General features: G+C 42.3%; 1 protein-coding gene across 1 annotated transcript in view; it reads left to right on the plus strand.

Moving 5' to 3' along the window:
• Nucleotides 1-14,891: 14,891 nt before the first annotated feature.
• tmx3 (thioredoxin related transmembrane protein 3) overlaps nucleotides 14,892-22,868 on the plus strand; it is a 116,489-nt gene continuing 108,512 nt past the window's right edge. Inside the window, exons 1-2 of the mRNA XM_033018933.1 lie at nucleotides 14,892-14,971; nucleotides 15,123-15,177. Of these exons, the coding sequence (XP_032874824.1) occupies nucleotides 14,929-14,971; nucleotides 15,123-15,177 (98 nt within the window). The 5' untranslated portion in view covers nucleotides 14,892-14,928. The remainder of the gene's footprint in view (nucleotides 14,972-15,122; nucleotides 15,178-22,868) is intronic.

Genomic DNA, 22,868 nt, shown 5'->3' on the forward strand with positions numbered 1-22,868 from the left:
GATGTTTTGTTTAATTTCCGGATCATTAGCAGAGATTTCAAATCCCAGCTCAAATTTTGACCATTCTCTGTCTGACTTACAGAGAAACTCTGGCCCATTGATCCATCTCTTATTGCTTAAGAAGCAGTTCGCTGTCAGTCCTCTAGAAGCTTCATCCGCAGGACTATCTTTTGTGTTAACATATTTCCATTGTGAAACATTAGTAGCTCCCTATACATAGGAGACTCTGTTTCCTACAAATGTCATGAAACGTTTGTTCTCACTGTTGAAGTATTTAAGCACCATAGTACTATCAGTCCAGAAGATAGATTCTTCCAGTTGAAGCTGTAGTTCCTTTTGTAGCAATATGTCAACTTTAACAGCTAAGACTGCGGCAGTAAGTTCCATTCTGGGAATTGTCATTTGTTTCAATGGTGTCACTATGGCCTTTCCCATTAAGAATGCAACGTGTACTTTGTTATCATCTTCCAGTCTTAGATATGAAACAGTACCGTAGCCATTTTCACTGGCATCTGAGAAATGATGCAGCTGTGCACTCCTGATCTTACCAAAACTTGTAGGCTTCATGCACCGATCCACCTTGAATTCTGAGATCTTGTTGAGATCTGTTAACCATTCTGTCCATCGGTGAGAGGAAGTTTATGTTATACTCTCATCCCATCCAAGTTTTTCCTCACAAAGATCCTGCAAAATCAACTTGGCTGGCAGTGTAAATGGTGCAAGAAATCCCAAAAGGTCGTAAACAGAACCAATCACGGATAGGATACCCCTTCTAATACATGGTCGCTCTTGAATAGATTCTTAACTTGAACACATCTGTTTCAATGCACCAGTGCAGTCCAAATGCTCTTTCCATTAGCAAATTATCTTTGTCCAAATCAAACTCTCTGGTTTCCTTGGCTCTATCATCTGGTGAAATGCATTCCAATACAACACGATTATTGCTGATCCATTTGGAAAGCGTGAATCCTCCCTTATTGCAGAGGGAAGTCAGGTGTTTTATCATTTGAATTGCTTCCTTCTCAGTAGACATGGATTTTAAGCAATCATCCACAAATAAATTATTCTTCAAAGTGGTTATTACTTCCTCTGGAAAGTGAACTTTATTGTCCTCTGCGGTCTTCTTTAAAGCAAAGTTTGCACAACTTGGTGATGACACTGCTCCAAAGAGATGTATCCAAAGAGATCTTATTGTACATCCCCTTCAGGCCACCATAAGAATCGCAGGATTGTCAATGTGTTTTTCTGATACTTTGACTTGATGAAACATCACTCTGATATCAGCCATCAAAGTTCAAGTTCAAGTGAGTTTATTGTCATGTATCCCTGTATAGGACAATGAAATTCTTGCTTTGCTTAAGCACACAGAAAATAGTAGGCATTTACTACAAAACAGATAAATGTGTCCATATACCATGATATAAATATATACACACATGAATAAATAAACTGGTAAAGTGCAAATAACAGAAAGTGGTTATTAGTAATCAGAGTTTTGTCCGAGCCAGGTTTAATAGCCTGATGGCTGTGGGGAAGTAGCTATTCCTGAACCTGGTTGTTGCAGTCTTCAGGCTCCTGTACCTTCTACCTGAAGGTAGCAGGGAGATGAGTGTGTGGCCAGGATGGTGTGGGTCTTTGATGATACTGCCAGCCTTTTTGAGGCAGCGACTACGATAGATCCCCTCGATGGAAGGAAGGTCAGAGCCGATGATGGACTGGGCAGTGTTTACTACTTTTTGTAGTCTTTTCCTCTCCAGGGCGCTCAAATTGCCGAACCAAGCCACGATGCAACCGGTCAGTATAACCATATAACCATATAACCATATAACAATTACAGCACGGAAACAGGCCATCTCGACCCCTCTAGTCTGTGCCGAACACATAATCTCCCCTAGTCCCATATACCTGCGCTCAGACCATAACCCTCCATTCCTTTCCCATCCATATAACTATCCAATTTATTTTTAAATTATAAAAACGAACCTGCCTCCACCACCTTCACTGGAAGCTCATTCCACACAGCTACCACTCTCTGAGTAAAGAAGTTCCCCCTCATGTTACCCCTAAACTTCAGTCCCTTAATTCGCAAGTCATGTCCCCTTGTTTGAATCTTCCCTACTCTCAGTGGGAAAAGCTTTTCCACGTCAACTCTGTCTATCCCTCTCATCATTTTAAAAACCTCTATCAAGTCCCCCCTTAACCTTCTGGGGGATCGGGAAGGCACAACAGTATTCTCCCTGTCAAAGCGTGCGTAAAACGCATTGAGCTCGTCAGGGAGTGATGTTACACCGACATTCGAGCTGCCTCCTGGTTTTGCCTTGTAGGAGGTGATTGCATTCAGGCCCTGCCACAGCTGCCGAACATCTGTCTCGTCCTCCAGTTTGGAGCAGAATTGGTTCTTGTCTGAATTTAATGAGAACTCCAATGAGTGAGTTGGTGAGGTCTGGACCTTGCAGTAGTTGACAGTTAAGTGGTGTTTCTTTGAAGATTGCAGCGCAGTCAAAGACCACCCTCAAGGTCCCTTTCTTCGAGTGATACACCCCATGGTGTGGAATGTACCAAAGCTCTCCATCACTTCGATTCAGTTGGTTTGTTGATACCATTTCGGCATAATCATTATCAATCATATCCTTTAGGAAAGACGTATATTCCTCGTGAAATTTCGTATTCTTGCCAAACTTGCATTTCAAATTCTGGGTCCATTGCTCTGCCATGCGCCAATTATGCGACTTACCTTTCTTGTTTGAAAGGTAAATCCAGCCAATAGTGTCCGTCAATCATCTTTACTGAGTAGTCCATAATATCCAAGGACTTTAACTCTTCTCTGGACATTTCTTCAGATTCCTTACTGGTACTTTCATTGAAGCCATGATTGTATTGCTTCATCAACAGCTTTTCTAATTTACCAGTAGATATTTGATTAACAGCAGCGGCAGGGTAGTTCTTCCAGTTCCCGCTTTCGTTGTTCCTTATCAAGGACCCATAGATAACCCATCCTAGTAGGGTTTTTTCAGCAAACAGCCCATCACCTTGGCTCCTCACAATCTGTATAGGTTCCAATGCCTTCAAAGCATTCGTTCCGATAAATAGGTCAACACCAGAATTTATTTTAGATATTTTGATATCCTTCAGGTAAAGCTATTGTCTCAAGTCTTCATGTCTGGGTATATTTTGACGATCAACAGGCATGATCTCATGTGTATACACTTCAGATATTGGTATAAAATTATCTTCATCCAGACTGGATATCTCCATACTTGTAACGTAATGATTAATGCTCTCCTTAACTTTAGTCATGGTAAGCAATCAAATCTTAATCTCTTCTCCTGTGATGTCCAACCTTCTCATAAGGCTTTGTGTGGAAAAAGTAGTCGAACTTCCGTGATCCAAAAATGCATATGATTGGAACACCGCATTCGTCTTGCTATTCTTTACCTGTACTGGTAAGATAGAGAAGATACAGGCTTCTACCCCGGTGCCAATATGAGCAGGTACATGAGGCGAGGTGACAGCATCACTGGTAGCTGGCTTCTCCTTCTCTTCTATTTGTTCCGGTAGCTTTTCTTCTATTTTCTCTGGTGGCTTCTTTCCAGTGTGAAGTCCTTCAGGATGATATTGCTTGCACTTATCACAAGTAATTGGACTCTTACAGTCTTTAACCATGTGTCCTTTTATCAAACATCCAAAACAGATTCCATTGCTTTCAAGAAATCCACCTTTTCTTTATATTCCTTCTCCTTGAATCTTCGACACCTTCTAGTGTGACCAACTTCATCACATAACAAACAAAATCCTTTTTACTGGATAGTAGATACATCTCCTTTCATTCCACCTGTCGTTTCCACAGATATTATAGTGGTAGCAAAACTGCCTCCTTTAAGTCCTGATCAAGATTATAAACAATGATCTCCTTACTTTTTTTTTTGTTTTATTCTCTTTTTTCTATTTTCTTTTTCTCAACTTTCTTCACTCATCCGTCTTTTGTCTTTTTCTTCACACACTATATATCTCACGTCTTTCTATCCTTTACTATCTAATCTCTTTTTCTTATTCTAATCTTTCTTTAATATAAAAAAAAAAGAAGCTGTACATAAAATGTATTATGAAAATATATATTAGGCACTTTGGTGCCATATGATTGTACTTACTTCTAATAAAATAAATAAAAAATAAATAAATAAAGTCCTGATCTTCCTTTAGTTTTGGTAAACGTAGAACCTTTGACAGTTGCAATTGGTTTATGATCTTCAATACTCCCCTGGTGTAGATCTAACATGTACCGTACTTGCTTTTCCAAGAAATCCACCAGTTCTGGTAGCATGGCTACTCGCTTTTTCTTATCCACTATTCCTGCCTGCTTTATCTCTCCATTTTCTCTGTCCTCTGGGCAGCTTTTTAATGATGGCTCTAGTGTTACTAACAAGATTAATTTCCTCCATGTGGTCAAGATTTTTCATCGAGCTGCAACAACCTCTAAGAAATATTGCATAATTACTCTGCATCCACATCTTCTGGCTTGATATCTTTCCAAGCATGGGCCTTCTCCATGTATGCGTTAGCAATCCTCTGTTCGTTACCAAAATGTTCTTTAAGTAATCTTCTTGCCTCTTGATAGCCTTGGCCGTCAGGCTTATTTTGACAACTTTCCACAAGTACCTTAGTACTTCCGCTTGTGTAATACACCAGAAATCGTAAGCGCTCTTTTTCATCAGTAATTTTCATTTCTACTACATCGTCTAATGTCTTTATGAAAGCTTCATAGCGCAAAGGATCACTATCATATGTAGGAATTTCTATTGGTGGAAGAGTGAAAGAGAGATTATGTTGAGCTATGATCCGGTTGAATTCAGCTTGTCTATTCGCCAATGCAAACAATCCATCCTGATATCCTTGGCTTGGCGCCAACGGATGATAGACAGGCCCCTGATAATCATACTGGCTTGCTCGAGCCTGTGTATCAGGCCTCTGAAAAGCGTACTCAGCTGTTGGGTTGTCCCGAACCTCTACAGTAAGTAGTTTGCTTCGGTCTAGCACCCATTTGCTGAAATGAAGTTTTGCCCATCTTTTGGCTACATGCTAGTTCTGAGATTGCTCCCTTTAGCCACTTAGGAGAAAACATGGGGTTAGGAGAATGTCGTTTTACGCATGTGAGCTCTCCACGAGACTTTCAAAGCTTCTCAAAAGATAAATCTTCATAACACAGTCTTTTGATTAAAAGTTTCTTTATTGTTGAAGAAAAACAGTAAGATATTCATCCAACCTTCTTCTTTTACTCGTACACTTTAATATTCGTCAAACTCAGGATGTCTCTTTGAACCATTAGAAAACTACACATGCTAGAAAGCTCTGACCCATGGTCAAAAGATATTCCTTCTCACCATGCTCCTCCGAACTAAACTAAAAATCTAACAGCTTCAGCGCAAGAAACCCAGCAGCAAACACACCTCCGACTACGTAATAAATCCCACCCACATAATTACAGGCAGACTAAATTTAATGGCAAATACCATAATTTATGACACACAAAATTAAGTCAAATGGCCACGACAGCAACAAGCTGCCGCCTTGGAGAAAAACATGAGATTGAAAACCAAGAACAGCTGAATAGAGAGGCTGAAGATTAAGAAGTACAGCTGAATTGAGAAGCTGAGTAACGAAGAAGGCAGCTGAAGAGAGAGGCTGAGGAACGAAAAAGACAGTTAAGTAGAGAGAAGGAACAGCTGGAACTATATATGAAGTTGGCAGTGGCCAAGATAAGGATGAAGATACTGCAGAGCCAAGGTTCAAGAAGAGGCTCTAAAGTATTTGATGGGTGAAGTCTTATTTGAGAAAAGGAACTGCTCAAAGGGAAACAGCAGCTAAATTATATTTTTAGGTTGTGTATGTGTGGGGGGGGGGGGGTCATATCCCCCGTCTCCGTCTGCACTGAGGCCTAATGGCGGAGCTGGTGGCCTTGGGGCTGTGGCGGCGTTCCTGCGTTGCACCCGACTTCGATGCTGTGGCGGCGGTCCGGCGTTCCGGCGGCGGCGACCCGACTTTGGAGCTGTGGTGGAGTTCCGGCAGCAGTGGCCCAACTTCGGAGCTGTCACGGCGTTCCGGCAGGCGACAGCGGCCCGACTTCGGGGCTGTGGCGACGGCGGCCTGACTCGGGGCTGTGGCGGCGTTCCGGCGTTGGCCCGACTTCGCGGCTGTGGCGGCGTTCCGGCGGCGGCGACCCGACTTCGGAGGCTCGGCCGCGGGCCCAGTGGACGACATCGTCGGGAGCTCGCAGGTCACAGGTTGGTGACTTGTTTTTCCGGAGCTCCCACAACAACAGCTTCGTCCGCTGGACTGGAGGGCGGCAGCTTCGACCACCCTGGGCCGCGGAGTTTGAACCGGCCCGTTCGCGGAGCTCGGATTCAGCCGTGGGACTGACTTACTTACCATCACCCGGCGTGGTCACAGTACAGGTAAGGAGTAGCAAGGGGAATACAGTATTGCAAACATATGCATTTTTGGATCATGGAAGTTCGGCTACCTTTTGTACATAAAGCATGATGAGAAGGCTGGACATTTCAGGACAGAAGACTAAGATTCTCCTGCGTACCATAAATGAAGAGAAATGCTGCGATAGTCATCTTATTACAAGTTTGGAAATATCTTGTCTGGACAAAAATGATTTTATACCACTATCTGATGTGTTTACACATAAGACCGTGCCTGTTGCTCATCTAAACATACCCAAGCAAGAAGATCTGAAAGAATGGCCTAACTTGAAGAATATCAAGATACCTAAAATACAATCTGGCATCGACCTAGTTATCGGAACAAATGCTACAAAGTTATTGGAACCTAGAGAGTTTGTCAGCAGTCAAGGGGATGGACCATTTGCTGCGAGGACCCTACTTGGATGGGTTATCTATGGCCTCTAGAGAAAGAACAACAACATCAGGAATAAGAATAACTACCCTGCTGCTGCTGTTAATCAAATATCTACTACAAAGTTAGAGGAGTTGTTGTTCAAGCAATACAATCACGCCTTCAATGAAAGATCTAGCAAGGAATCAAAAGAAATGTCCCATGAAGAGGTAAAGTTCTTGGATATTATGAAGCACTCAGTAAAGATGATAGATGGACACTATTGTCTAGACTTACCTTTCAAACAAGAAAGTGTTAGTCTGTCGAATAACCGTTGCATTGCCGAGCAGCGCATCCAGAACGTGAAATGCAAGTTTGGCAAGAATACGAAATACGGGTGGTGAATCTGTGGAATTCTTTGCCACAGAAGGCTGTGGAGGCCGTAAATTTATATTTTAAGGCAGAGATAGATAGATTATTGATTAGTAAGGGTGTCAGGGGTTATGGGGAGAAGGCAGGAGAATGGAGTTCGGAAGAAGAGATAGATCAGCCATAATTGAATGGCGGAGTAGACTTGATGCGCTAAAAGGCCTAATTCTGCTCTATCACTTATGATTATGACCTTATAAGATACCCACTGTTTAGTTCTTCTGGCAGAGTGGAACACAGACAAACATACGCACATCTCTTCCTTCACCAGCCAGTTATGCAGGTGGGGGACAGGGCAAGGGGGGGGGAGCGCTGTCTGAGTGAAATTAACATGTGGCAAAGCCAATGTGATACAGACACACACCACGATGAACTGGAAGGTTGGCGCTGTAATTAAGAAGGTGAAGGCACAGTGTACGGGAAGGGTCACTTAAGTCCTTTCAAAGGACGAGGAGAAGGGGGAGACGGGGTGGGGAGAAGGAGTGGAGCCAACTTTTAAGAAGCTAGAGATACACGGCTGTGAAGCTCGGTGGACATTAACATTACCAGCCGGTTATCCTTGGTTCTGAAAACTGCTGTTCACGTTTTTTTTCCCCAATGAGCCAATCAAATTCACCAGTCAGCACCGGCGTCAGCCTACCTCACCAGGCCGCAGCCTACATCACATGGCCACCTACTACAACTGCACCTACCGCTCGCAACAACCTATGGCGTCAAACCACTGTCGCCGCTAATTTTTGAACATGTTGAAAAATTATTGCCGAGCAGAATGACGTCGCGACAAGTTATGAAAATGAGGGAATTATTCACCACCATGCAGGCGACATCCCGCCAACCTCCGGCAAACATTTTGGCAACCTTGTGGCGACCTCATAGTCTCCTGAAGTCGCCTAAAAAGTTGCGTAAGTGGGACAGGCCCACTACTTCCATTCACCCCACCCCTGTCATATAGCTCCTTTTGCCTCCTCAACCTTCTCCATTCACTCTCAGCCACCCATCTCTACTCTGGGATGTTGTGCTTGGTGTCCATTGTCACAACGACCGTTATCGGGGTCGGTACCTCCGTAAGTTAAACCACGGAGGTTTCATAATTCTACTGCTTTTCACAAACCCCAATGAGGTAGCCTATGGTAGTAGTGATTTTTGGGCGAGTAAATACTTTTTTCTTATATTCAAATTTAATATATCAATATCGTGGTGTCAAAAACACAACGACCGTTTATGATAGGTAGACAAAAGTGCTGGAGAAACTTAGCGGGTGAGGCAGCATCTATGGAGTGAAGGAAATAGGCAACGTTTCAGGCCGAAACCCTTCTTCAGACCGTTTATAATATATTTTCTGACTTTTTAAAGTCAATAAAAAAAATATTTTGGGCATAAATTGGTCATCAAAACTAAGAAACTGACCCAAGTTTCAATTTGGCAACACAACGTCTCTTGTTTATCTTTTGTACGGACCAAGTTGCTAACTTCATTCTTTCGTGTCAACTTCCGGAAGCTCCACAACGACCGTGACGGAAACATTTAAATTTTTTTTTATTTGGATTGGATTGGATTGGATTCCTTTATTGTCATTCAGACCTTTCGGTCTGAACGAAATTTCGTTGCCTGCAGTCATACATACAATAATAAATAACGAAACATACAATAAACACAAATTAACATCCACCACAGTGAGTTCACCAGGCACCTCCTCACTGTGATGGAGGCAAAAGTCTTAAAGTCTCTGTCTCTTCCCTCCTTGTACTCCCTCTGCGTTGAGGCGATCCAGTAGACAATTGAACTTTTTGTTACGGTTAATATCATCAAGGAGGTATCAGTGAATAAGTCCGCAATTATTTAATTTTGTGTTAGATCACATTGGTTAAAATGTTTGGATTTCCCTAATAATGTTACGTTCGTTTTCTGGGACACAAAACCTTTGAGGGTCCACCGCAAGGTATGTCTGCGTGTATAATCGTGTAACCCGCACTGTGGTGTCCACTCAGATGGATGCAATATTCTACTACATGATCAGGTGAATGAAGTGGAAACGGTTTTTGCAATTTTATTGTTCCATGTGGTATTCATAAACATAGAAAGGGATAAGAAATACGTGCACTTACTGTGCCAACCAGGTCGCTGGTGGACACCATGCAACAACCGTTACACAAAATGAATTTGTGTATTCTGATGCCATTTTCGGAAACTTTCCATCAATAAGCTATCTTTTCTAATATTTTTTGTTAATACTATGTTAGTCATGAGCCCAATAAAGTGCTGTCAACTTTGAAGGAATTTGAAATTTGACCCCCTTTGTCACATTATTGTGTGCCAGTATTGTAAAAATACACATATAGCATAAAACTGTACAGCACAGGAACAGGCCCTTCGGCCCACAGTGTCTGATTAGAACATGATACCAAGCACAAATCTTATCTGCCTGCACATAATCCATACCACTGCAATCCCTTCACATCCATATGCCCAAATGAAAGTCGCTTAAATAGCACTTTCATATCTGCCTCCGCCACCATCCCCAGCTGTACATTCCAGTGTCTGTGAAGCCAAATGAAGGAATATTGATGCAAGGGGATAGGAGGAAGGGGAGAGAAATAGGTGTGCATCCAGGTTGCGCAACTGGAAGAGAGGGGGGGGGCGGGGAAGGAAGGGGAGGAGAGGTATGTGTTTCCTGACACCTCTTCCCTTTCTTGATCTTCCAACACTTCTCTCCCCTTTGTTGTCTCGCTGTTTTCATCACATGGTACAGACTATCGACTGACATCTAATAAAAACCCATGACTCCCACAGTTATCTGGACTACATCAAGATGTCCTCTTAGTGTATGTGGTTTCCCTCCTGGGTCATAGATGGATCCCTCACCCACGTTTGTGTCCCGTAATTCTCCTCTCGCTCCCCCTCCCCCTCCCCCAAGACAGATCAAGGATAGAGTCCCTCTGGTCCTCACCTTTCACCCCACCAGCCACTGTTAATCCTGGCTAATTTGGTGAGGCTAGGACTTCAAAATGGGGTATAAGCTTCAGGGCTGCTGGGAGATTTGGTTAATTTGGAATTGAGAGCTGGGTCAAGCTGCGGAGTGGTGCCAGTGTGTCTAGAGCCTAGATACAACTTGCAAGAAAAGAATAAGATTATCTGCAGACCCTGTCAATTAGGTACAAAATGCATAGAATGGATTGGATGGCTGCAAACCAGCCATACACCTTGTAAATAATTGTAAATAATGTTGCAGAGTTCAACTTTGTCGAGTGTTGATTGGATGAGGTATTGAGCCTTGTCTGGTATTCCTGCAGATCAGGGTAAATGTTTCTAAGTTGGATTCCTTGCAAAGTCCGGTTTGAATACAACATATTGAGCTGCTGCATTATTGGGTTAGGGAAATGTCTGTTATGTATGAGGTTAATCAATATCTGTAATTCGATTATTAAGAGACCACCCCCATGTGGTTCGGCCCCTCGAGGTCCTGGGACATATAAAAGTCAGCTACCATGAGGTCCAGGTTCGATCTTCTGGGAGAGAGCTTGGGACTGCGTGAACTTCTGGAGTGTCTCTGTTTTAGCGAGGCCTAGAGGGCTTGATCAGGCAGAAACGAGGATCGAACCCGAGATGGGATAGGCACAGTAGTTGAACTGTAATGCGCTTTCATTAAAATAATATTGAGTTGTTTCAAGTGCTTGATTCAGTGTTTGTATACTGAAACTAGACTGGAGGAAAGCTTAGAAACGAGCAATTTACACAGTTACATCCAACACATCATTTTCCAACATTTTTTGCTGCCTTCAACGTGATGCCACTACCAGTCACATCTTCCCATCCCCACGCCTTTCCGCCTTCCACTGAGACCGCTCTCTCCGCAACTCCATGGTTCACTCATCCGTTCACACCCATATCACTCCCTTCCCAGGTACATTGCCCTGCAGCCGCAAGAGATGTAACACCAGTCCTTATACCTTCTGCTCACCTCCATCTGCGGATCCCAGCAGCCCTGGCAGGTGAGACAAAGGTTCACGTGCACCTCTTCTAACCTCATCCACTGCATTTGATGTTCCTGATTTGGCCTCCTTTACATCGGTGAAATTAATTGTAGCAATGTTACAAAATTTTGAGATTTTAAAAATCAAGTCTGTAATTTATCCCATCAGATAAAGCATAAAAAGAAGTTTAATTTGACACCTAATTCATTTTCATATCATCAGTATTAAAATAGTTATGGCCATTTTCATACTCGGAAATTAGCATAATTGCTTTTTCATTGACAACACAAAAGCTGTGATCGAGAATAGTCAAAAGCCCATAACTTTCTTAAAAATTAAGAGAACTGAAAGAAATTTTCAGTTATTATAGATTGAAGCATTCTGAAACAAATATGAAACAATCTTGTTCAAGAAGGAACTGCAGATGCTGGAAAATCGAAGGTACACAAAAACGCTGGAGAAACTCAGCGGGTGCAGCAGCATCTATGGAGCGAAGGAAATAGGTAACGTTTCGGGCCGAAACCCTTCTTCAGACTGATAGGGGGTGGCGGGAAGAAGGAAGAAAAAAGGAGGAGGAGGAGCCCGAGGGCTGGGGGATGGGAGGAGACAGCTCGAGGGCTAAGGAAGGGGAGGAGACAGCAAGGGCTAACAAAATTGGGAGAATTCAATGTTCATGCCCGCGGATGCAGGCTCCCCATATGAGGTGCTGTTCCTCCAATTTCCGGTGTTGCTCACTCTGGCAATGGAGGAGACCCAGGACAGAGAGGTCGGATTGGGAATGGGAGGGGGAGTTGAAGTGCTGAGCCACCAGGAGGTCAGGTAGGTTCTTGCGGACCGAGCGGAGTAAAAAAGTAAAAACAATCTTACTTAGATGACTTGAAATTAAAGCATATAATTAGTTAGTTACCTAATTGTAGCTAATTACAAAATTCAATTACTAGATCTAAACATCTATCCATTTCTTAAGAATAGATTAACATTTTTAAATAGCCTAAGTGTCCAAATAACATTCACACAAGAATTCACAATATAACATAATTTTTAAATCTCATTGTCATGGGTTTATAGGCCAAATGGAAGAAATTTAATGTTTAATACCTGTAAATTAATGGCCATTTAAATCAACTTGCGAGTGGGTTTTTCTGGAATGCGACCATTTGGAACGTTGCGGTTGCGGTGATTTAGACCCCCATATCTGTAGCAAAAATCTGCCGGTTAGTTCGGGGAAAAAACCCACCGTTTCGCAACTTAAAATGTGAATTAAATGCATCTTAAGAAACACTTTTATACATAAAAATAAACTACTTTATTTTACCTGTCCCCTACTTAAAATCCGGCCCCGATGTCGGCGTTGACGGCTTCAGAAGCTGATTTTAAAATCACTCCAGCGATTAACTTGTCGGGCAAATTTTTTTTTTAAACGCCCGTCGGAACGATTCTTCGGCAAAATCTTGCACTCCAACAAAATATAATACAGGACAAGGTGGAAAAAATGTGCTTTAACCCCCCCCCCCCCACCCCCCTCAAACACGCCAAAATCGCGCACACGGCCAGTGGCAGAATTGCAGCGCCACTGAAGGTAAGTATTGTAACATACCTAATAATTGCAGACTAGATGACAGTTTCGCCAAATCTCCCGGTTGCTAATCATTTTAATTCCCCTTCCCACTCCCATATTGTCATGGCCCTCCACCATTGTCAGAGTGAGGCCTGACCAAACTGGAGGAACATCACTTCCTATTCCACTTGGATAGCTTACAACGTAACAGTCTTGGCACCGATCTCTAATCTATGACCCCCCCCCTTCTCTTCCCTGTGCTCCATCTGGATGTGCATCCATATCTCCCTTTCCCATTTCCCTTGTCTCTTTCCACCTATATTTCTTCCTTTGGCTTCACAATTTGCACTCCTTCCATCCTTCTCTCCCTATCTCACACTTTTCTTTCATCTTTCCATCTCTGGCATTTGTCCAACCATTTGCCAATCAAAAAAAAACCTCACCTGTGTATATTTACACTTGCCAAAGATAGGCACAGAAAGCTGGAGTAACTCAGCAGGACAGGCAGCATCTCTGGAGAGAAGGAATGGGTGACATTTCAGGTCGAGACCCTTCTTCAGACTGGTTAGGGATAAGGGAAATGAGAGTTATAGACAAATATGTGGCGAGATAAAGAACAATGAATAATATGCAAAAAAATTAACAATGATAAAGGAAACAGGTCATTGTTAGCTGTTAGTAGGGTGAAAATGAGAAACTAGTTTGAATTGGGTGGGTGAGGGATAGAGAGAGAGAGGGAATGCTGGGGCTACCTGGTGAGAAAAATCAATATTCATACCATTGGGATGTAAGCTGCCCAAGCAAAATATGAGATGCTGTTCCTCCAATTTGCATTTAGCCTCAATCTGACAATGGAGGAGATCCAGGACAGGAAGGTCTGTGTAGCAGTGGGAAGAAGAATTAAAGTGTCTGGCAGCCGGGAGATCAAGTAGGTTCAGGCGGGCTGAGCGAAGGTGTTCCTTGAAACAAAAGCCCAGTCTACGTTTGGTCTTGTCAATGTATAAGAGTCCATATCTTGAACAACGGATACAATAGATGAGGTTGGAGGAGGTGGAAATAAACCTCTGCCTAACCTGAAAGGACTGGCGGGGTTCCTGGACAGAGTCGAGGGAGGAGGTATAGCTATTGCATCTTCTGCGGTTGGAGGGGAAGGTGCCTGAGGATGGGGTGGTTAACCAGGGAGTTGCGGAGGGAACGGTCTCTCCGGAAGGCAGAATGGGGTGGAGATGAAAAAATGTGCTCAGTGGTGGGATTTTGGAGGATTATGTGTTGTATGTGACGGTTGAAGGGGCGGAAGTTAAGGAATAGGATGAGGGGAAGCTGCAGGGTACCGAGGAGTCACGAGTGAGGGCCTCATCTATGATGGGAGAGGGTAACCCCCGTTCCCTAAAGATGAGATGCTGTTCCTCCAATTTGCGTTTAGCCTCACACTGACAATGGAGGAGACTATCACTTGCCAGACTTTGTCCAGCCCCCATCTCTGTTCCAGTTTTCTCCCCCGACCACAATCAATCTGAAGAAGGATCCCGACTCAAAACGTTGCGTGTTTGTTCTCCAGAGATGCTGCCTGACCTGCTGAGTACAAGTACAAGATCTTCTCGTCTCTCTTTGCATCACTCCTGAGGTTGAATGGCCCATAAGGCAATTAGTCATAGGCTGGCAGCTCTGAGCTTTCAGGAAGGACAGCAACCAAGGGAGTTCACGTTCCTTCTCTCCAGAGATGCTGCCTTCTGTGTCTATCTTCGGTTTAAAACAGCATCTGCAGTTCCTTCTTACACAAGTTCACATGGAAGTCAGGTCGAAAAAGAACGAAGTTCGCTGACCATCAAAACAGAACAGGCTCCCCACAAACTAAAGTCTCCAAAGTGTCGAGACTTTTAATCACATACTTAAGGAACAGTCCGAAGTTTCCTCACTTTCTCAGGTTAACTATATCAAAGCAGGCATTTTCTAAAATGTTAAAACATGCGCAGTTGAATAAACACTTTAAAAGGAAAACGATGATCCGTTTTAGAATAACAAAAACATATATAAACGCCTACATTTAAGCCTCAGTAACAGGCCGCGTCTCCATGACAGCGACAGCTGATTGTGCGCCTGCGCGGTAGAACGAGGCTCAGCCCCATAAGCAAAATGGCGGCGGCAGCGACGCGACTTGTGCTACTGGTGTGTGGAGGTGAGTGAGTGAGTGAGCATCGCAGACAACTCTGTGCTGCCTCAATTATCAAATGTCTTCTGGTTTCAAAATGACAAAAACAAAACGATTCATCAGTTTCCTCAGCAACTTTGATCTGTAGTGTGTTTTTTCTCTCTCTTTTCTGTTGCAGTTGCTGTCTTCCGGACCGCTGTGGTGTCTTCCTTTGCTATAGATTTGGATGACTCGTAAGTTGTCAGTAATTATTGTCTGTCACATCTCTGTTGGACATGATATTAAAGTATATGGATTCCTAGATTATAGGATATAAATGTTTGATTTGAAACAATCCTAAGCATAAACATCCTATCTAAGATGCAATGTGCATTTTATTAAATGTCAATTAATTCCAGCCACGTTAATTTTTTTTTAAAGTAGGTTCGGAAGAATGCAGAATTAGCCTATGGTTAAATGAATAAAATGATGATGCAAACTCCAAAATAAGCATTGTGGGTATTTTTCCTCAAGCTATATGAAATTCATAACACGGTCATGGTGTTGGAAAACATTCCGTAAATAATGTTCCCTGGGGAGCTAAACATTCCTACCAGCTTGATAAAGGCAAGCAACTCTCAGAGGAGTTGATTAACTGAGCCAAGTCTATTCATTTTAAATGTTAGATTATGTTTTTTATGTCAACCTTAATGCAGGTTATTTGAATAAGGCAGTGTATGTTAATGGAACAAAAATCTGCCAAATTAATATAGTCAAATATATATTTTGTAACAAATGTAAACGTCCCTTATTTGTTAGTGAGGACACCAGTTCCACATCACCTCTGGACAGGTTGGGTGAGTGGGCAGATGCATGGCAGATGCAGTTTAATGTGGATAAATGTGAGGTTATCCACTTTGGTAGCAAGAACAGGAAGGCAGATTATTATCTAAATGGTGTCAGTTTGGGGAAAGGGGAAGTACAACGGAATCTAGGGGTCCTTGTTCATCAGTCAATGAAAGTAAGCATGCAGGTACAGCAGGCAGTGAAGAAAGCGAATGGCATGTCGGCCTTCATAACAAGAGGAGTTGAGTATAGGAGCAAATAGGTCCTTCTGCAGTTGTATATGGCCCTAGTGAGACCACACCTGGAGTATTGTGTGTAGTTTTGGTCCCCTAATTTGAGGAAGGGCATTCTTGCTTTTGAGGGAGAGCAGCGTAGGTTCACAAGGTTCATTCCCGGGATGGCGGGACGGTAATATGCTGAGAGAATGGAGCGGCTGGACTTGTACACTCTGAAATTTAGAAGGATGAGAGGGAATCTTATTGAAGCGTATAAGATTATTAAAGTTTTGGACATGCTAGAGGGAGGAAACGTGTTCCCAATGTTGGGGGAGTCCAGAACCAGGGGCCACAGTTTACGAATAAGGGGTAAGGCATTTAGAACGGAGATGAGGAAACACTTTTTCACACAGAGAGTTGTGAGTCTGTGGAATTCTCTGCCTCAGAGGGCAGTGGAGGCCTGTTCTCTGGATACTTTCAAGAGAGAGCTTGATAGGGCTCTTAAAGATAACGGAGTCGGGGGATAAAGGGATCAGTGGGTATGGAGAGAAGGCAGGTACAGGATACTGAGTTGGATGATCAGCCATGATCATATTGAATGGCGGTGCAGGCTCGAAGGGCCGAATGACCTACTCCTGCATCTATTTTCTATGTTTCTATGATATGGGGAGAAGGCAGGAACGGGGTACTGATTGTGGATGATCAGCCATGATCACATTGAATGACGGTGCTGGCTCGAAGGGCTGAATGGCCTACTCCTGCACCGATTGTCTATTGGTAGGGACTAGCTTATTGATACATAGTTACGTTTCTGTAATGTTGTTTCTGGTTAAGTTTAAATAATTTATATTTTAAATGGATTTTGTAGATCAAACTGAGATGTGAAGTTATGGGTAGCTTTTGGTATGTCAGTGATTTTGTAGACACATCATATAAACTTCATTTTAAATACCTTTTATGTAAATTAAAGATACAGTTGCATGAGTGAAGTTGTTATTTATTCTTGTGGTTGATTGTAAACTACGTTAATGCTCTACAGTTTCAACATGACTACGATAAATTTTGGTCATCTTGTACAAGTTTACTTTGTCTTTACTAGAAATAAGCAATCTATTTCATATTATTCAAGTAAACAAATCGCGTATTCCCATTTAAAAAAAAGTTTTATATGTGCTGAAGGCCAGAATAAAATGGGTTTTATTGCACAATATATGCCTCTAATATTATCTGTACTGACTAAACATCACCAGCTATTCATCAGCTCTCTCCCAACCACCCCAAATGTTCCTTTCTATTGACTAAGCTTAAAGTAGCCAATTGATAGTATTTAAACTGTTCAGCAAACTGGGTAATGTTGCTTTGCCAAACGTTTCTGCGTATACTCATTTTTTTTTTTTTAGGAGAATTGCCCCAAATGTTAATTTAACAAAACTAAATTTACGAACTTGTAACTTATGAGACAATGTTCACAGTAAATGATTACATTATTGGAAATCCACGGGGCAAAGTCTGTCTCAAGACATGGAGAATAAAATAGGCATTTTCTAAGTTGACTGTCCAAAATAAAACATTGAAGTAATGTCTGATGTTTTGCTGTTAAAGTCCATTGTGTTTAAGAACAATTGGAAGATGGAAATTGGTGTGTATAGTATTTTCTGATTGGGAAAAGATTAGTGAGGTGCAAGAGATATAAGTAGCAAAAAGGAAATATTTCTGTGCCATTCTGTGTGGCATGACCAAATCCATGAAGATGCTGGTTGATTGGAGCTTTACTATACTTTTAGTTTTGAAGTCATTGGAGATGTGGCAGTAAGATCCCACATGGAACTAAGTGAAAATGACAGGATAATCTAATTGTTTTTATATTAGATTAGCCCACTGCATACAATTTATACAAAGAGCTTGAAATTGTCATGTTCAGGTAGCATCTGTAGTGAAATAAGCAGAATTAATGTTTCTGGTTAATTGCCAGTCATCAGATTTTCAGCATCTGCAATTTTTGACTAAGTTAAAAAGTTAGTTGAAAATATTTTACTGAATACTCATAAATGATCTGGAAAAATATGGGGCTGTAGAAGATAATTGATCTGTTGTGAGAGAGTGACCTACAGTTAATCAAATCACTTATTTGAATACAGTGATAACAGCAGAAAGGGGGGGGGGGGGGTGGGGGCAGTTAAGTAACCTCAATGCTATTATAAACACCCACCATTTGGGGGGGGGGCGGGGGGTGCGGGGGGGTAGTAAAGTCGCATAAAGGACAAGCAGGTAGACAAAAATGCTGGAGGAACTCAGCGGTGAGGCAGCATCTATGGAGTGAAGGAAATAGGCGACTAAAGAAGGGTCTCGACCCGAAACTCGCCCACTTCCTTCGCTCCATAAATGCTGCCTCACCCGCTGAGTTTCTCCAGCATTTTTGTCTACCTTTGATTTTCCAGCATCTGTAGTTCCTTCTTAAACTAAAGGACAAGCAGCTTAATATTCAATGTGAAAAAAGCAGTAATTGCAAAATCAAAAAGATAAATTTGTACAAAAGTAGGGTTAGAAAATGGTTATCATCATGCATGTCTCAAAGGATATTAGTTTGAAGAAGTTATGTGGATTTACCTCCATGTTATGATGAATGGTAAGATTTAGATAATTTACTTGTGTATATTTATATTTTATTTTAGATAGGTAATTATATAAAGCCTCTGATAATATGCTGTCATAAATTGTCTCGACCTATACCTCTAATTTTGTGGAATGGAACATTCAAATACTATTATAGACAATAGGTGCAGGAATAGGCCATTTGGCCCTTCGAGTCGGCACCGCCATTCAATGTGATCTTGGCTGATCATCCCCAATCAGTACCCCGTTACTTTCCTACACATTCAAATACTATGGTCTAATGAAATTATTAAAGATTACTAAATTTGGCAGAATGTAATTTTTAAGAGCTGGGAATGGTTACAATCCTGATTCAGTAATCTGAAACAGAACTTTTCTCACTTCTGTGACACCTCTCGGGTTCTGTGAAAATGTTTTAAATGTGTACAAAGCTGTCGTGGAACTTAATTTTCCATTGTTTATGTTCCCAATAATGTAAAAATACTTTGAAGGGTAATCTAATGAACTACCAAGTGTAACTCTCCTAAACTGGCAGCAGATTAAGTGTGGGTCATTTAAATGGGGCTATGACTCCACACTGGATATAAGTATAAAGAAAATAATCTGTTCATGGTTGACAAACTCTCAGCATCCAGTGTAAACCACCAGCAATAGACTGATTGGTTCCACGGCTGAAATCAAGAAAACAGAATCAATGTTGATTTAGGATATCCCATGTGCATTGCAACAATGAAAGCAAAGTGGACTCATGGGTAAGGGCTTCTGTGGAAGAATTATTTCTGTCAGACTTTTCATTGGTTCTTCATATCCCTTGTGTTGTGGATATCAATTATATGAAGTAAATAACTTGACATGGAATTTAACCTCATCTGTATTTATAAATTTGCTAGTAGATTTTCATGATGGAAATTGTACACTAAAATGTAATTCCTAAAGGAAACCATGTTGCAAAACAGGAAGTCATGAAAAAAAACCCTGCAGATTATGGTTATAAAATAAAGGGGAAACGCAGCAGTGGCGCAGCAGTAGAGCTGCTGCCTCACAGCACCTGAGACCCAGGTTCGATCCTGATCTCGGGTGCTGTCTGTGTGGAGTTTGCACATTCTCCCTGTGACCATGTGGGTTTTCTCCAGATGCTCTCACAAAGATGTGTGAGTTTACAGGTTAATTGGTTTCTGTAAATTCCCCCCATGTGTGCAGGAAGTGGATGCAAAACTGAGATAACGTACCACTTGCTTGCAGGTGATCGTTGGTGAGAGTTTCAATGCTGTATAGAAACATAGAAAGTAGGTGCAGGAGTAGGCCATTCGGCCCTTCGAGCCTGCACCGCCATTCAATATGATCATGGCTGATCATCCAACTCGGTATCCTGTACCTGCCTTCTCTCCATACCCTCTGATCCCTTTAGCCACAAGGGCCACATCTAACTCCCTCTTAAATATAGCCAATGAACTGGCCTCAACTACCTTCTGTGGCAGAGAATTCCAGAGATTCACCACTCTGTGTGAAAAATGTTTTTCTCATCTCGGTCCTAAAAGATTTCCCCCTTATCCTTAAACTGGGACCCCTTGTTCTGGACTTCCCCAACATCGGGAACAATCTTCCTGCGTCTAGCCTGTCCAACCCCTTAAGAATTTTGTAAGTTTCTATAAGATCCCCCCTCAGTCTTCTATATTCTTGCGAGTACAAGCCGAGTCTATCCAGTCTTTCTTCATATGAAAGTCCTGACATCCCAGGAATCAGTCTGGTGAACCTTCTCTGTACTCCCTCTATGGCAAGAATGTATTTTCTCAGATTAGGAGACCAAAACTGTACGCAATACTCCAGGTGTGGTCTCACCAAGACCCTGTACAACTGCAGTAGAACCTCCCTGCTCCTATACTCAAATCCTTTTGCTATGAATGCTAACATACCATTCACTTTCTTCACTGCCTGCTGCACCTGCATGCCTACTTTCAATGACTGGTGCACCATGACACCCAGGTCTCGTTGCATCTCCCCTTTTCCTAATCGTCCACCATTCAGACAATAGTCTACTTTCCTGTTTTTGCCACCAAAGTGGATAACCTCACATTTATCCACATTATACTGCATCTGCCATGCATTTGCCCACTCCCAGAGTTGCCCAGAGATTCAGTTTGTATCTCTAAACTTAAGCTGATAAATTTATAGTTGGGTTTTTGGGTCAATGATCTTCAATTCAGAACTAGGAAGAGTTAGTACTAAGTTGTTGTACAGAATTTCATTGTCCTATCTGGGACACATGACATTAAGGGCGGCAGATGGCACAATGGGCTAAGTGTTAGGCTGGCGACCGGAAGGTAGCCGGTTCGAATCCCGCTTGGAGTGCATACTGTCATTGTGTCCTTGGGCAAGACATTTCACCCACCTTTGCCTGTGTGTGAATGTGTGTGAGTGATTGGTGGTGGTCGGAGGGGCCGTAAGCGCAGATTAGCAGCCACGCTTCCGTCAGTCTGCCCCAGGGCAGCTGTGGCTACAGAAGTAGCTCACCACCACCGAGTGTGACTGAGGAGTGAATGAATAATGCGATGTAAAGCGCCTTGAGTATCTAGAAAGGCGCTATATAAATCCCATCCATTATTATTATTAAACTCTCTTGAACTTGAATGTAATTTGATTAGTGCAGAACGGTTACAAAGAAAGTTTTTTGTTCCAAAACTTTTTCCAGGGAGGATTTTTTCAGCTTGTCAATTTCCCAAATAACTTCTCACTGATTCTCTGGTCAACAATCAAAATCACATTACCTTCACAGTTTGCAACAATGTATCTGGAGTTTAGAAGGATGAGGGGAGGATCTGATAGAAACATATAAAATTATAAAAGGACTGGACAAGCTAGATGCAGGAAAAATGTTCCCAATGTTGGGCGAGTCCAGAACCAGGGGCCACACTTAAAATAAAGGGGAGGCCATTTAAGACTGAGGTGAGAAAAAACTTTTTCACCCAGAGAGTTGTGAATTTGTGGAAATCCCTGCCACCGAGGGTAGTGGAGGCCAACTCGCTGGATTGATTTAAGAGAGAGTTTGATAGAGCTCTAGGGGCTAGTGGATTAAAGGGATATGGGGAGAAGGCAGGCACGGGTTATTGATTGGGGACGATCAGTCATGATCACAATGAATGGCGGTGCCGGCTCAAAGGGCCGAATGGCCTCCTGCACCTATTTTCTATGTTTATGTATCCCTCTTAGGATCATACTGTCCCTCGCCAACAATTGGCCTATCAGGGAACCACCCTGCCTGAGATCATCTGTTGATGGCCTTTATTTGTCCTGCTCTTCCTGGTCTTTTCTTGTTACCAGTATCCCCCTCCCCCACCTGCACTACAATCAGTCTGAAGAAGGGTGCAGACTCAAAGTCACATCCATTTTTTTTTTCCCCGACCTGCTGAATTACTCCAGCATTTTGTGTCTATCTTTCATATTATCTTTTGTTTGGCCCGTATAATGCAAATTTCCCAAGTTCAGCAATCGCGTTATATCCAAATTATGCATGGAAACGTGTTATATCAGAGCTACCTGTAAAATACATCTGTTAATTTGGCATTCGTATATTTCAAATTTGAGAATTGCTTACAGGTATAAAAGTATGATAGTTATAAATGTATGGGCAACGTCTACCACTTGGTACTTGGGCTTTGAGTTACTGAACCAGACCGTGATGCAACCAGTCATATCATGCACCTGTAAGATTCAATAGACCATTTGCGAGATGCTGAATCTTCTCAACTGAGTACATAGAGGCGATGACAACCTTGCTTTGTGCTTGCATCAAAGTGCTGGACCAGGACAGATCTTGAGACATATGTACGCACAGGGACTTGATGCCATTGCATCTCTCTACTGCTGTCCCGTTAATGAAGACAGGTTGATGGAATCTCTACTTTCGCTTCCTGAAGTTGGCAATAAGCTAGTTGGTCTTGCTAACATTGACTACCAACAACAGTGGTATCGTTGGTGAATTTAAAGATGGCGTTGGAGATGAGTTGGCTGCAAAGTCGTGGGTATAGAGAGAATAGAGCAAAGGACTGAGCACACAGCCTTGATGTGCCTCTATGCAAGTCAAGTCAAGTTTATTCGTCACATACACATAGGAGAATTGCAGTGAAATGAAAAGTGGCAATGCTCACGGACTTTGTTCAAACAAACAAACAAACAAACAAACAAACTACAAACAGAATAGAACAGAATCACATATTCTTTTACATATTAAATATTGTGGGTGGAAGGAAAAAGGGAAAAAAAACCCCAAAAAA

The sequence above is a fragment of the Amblyraja radiata genome, chromosome 4, assembly GCF_010909765.2.
Source record: "Amblyraja radiata isolate CabotCenter1 chromosome 4, sAmbRad1.1.pri, whole genome shotgun sequence".
Taxonomy (NCBI): domain Eukaryota; kingdom Metazoa; phylum Chordata; class Chondrichthyes; order Rajiformes; family Rajidae; genus Amblyraja; species Amblyraja radiata.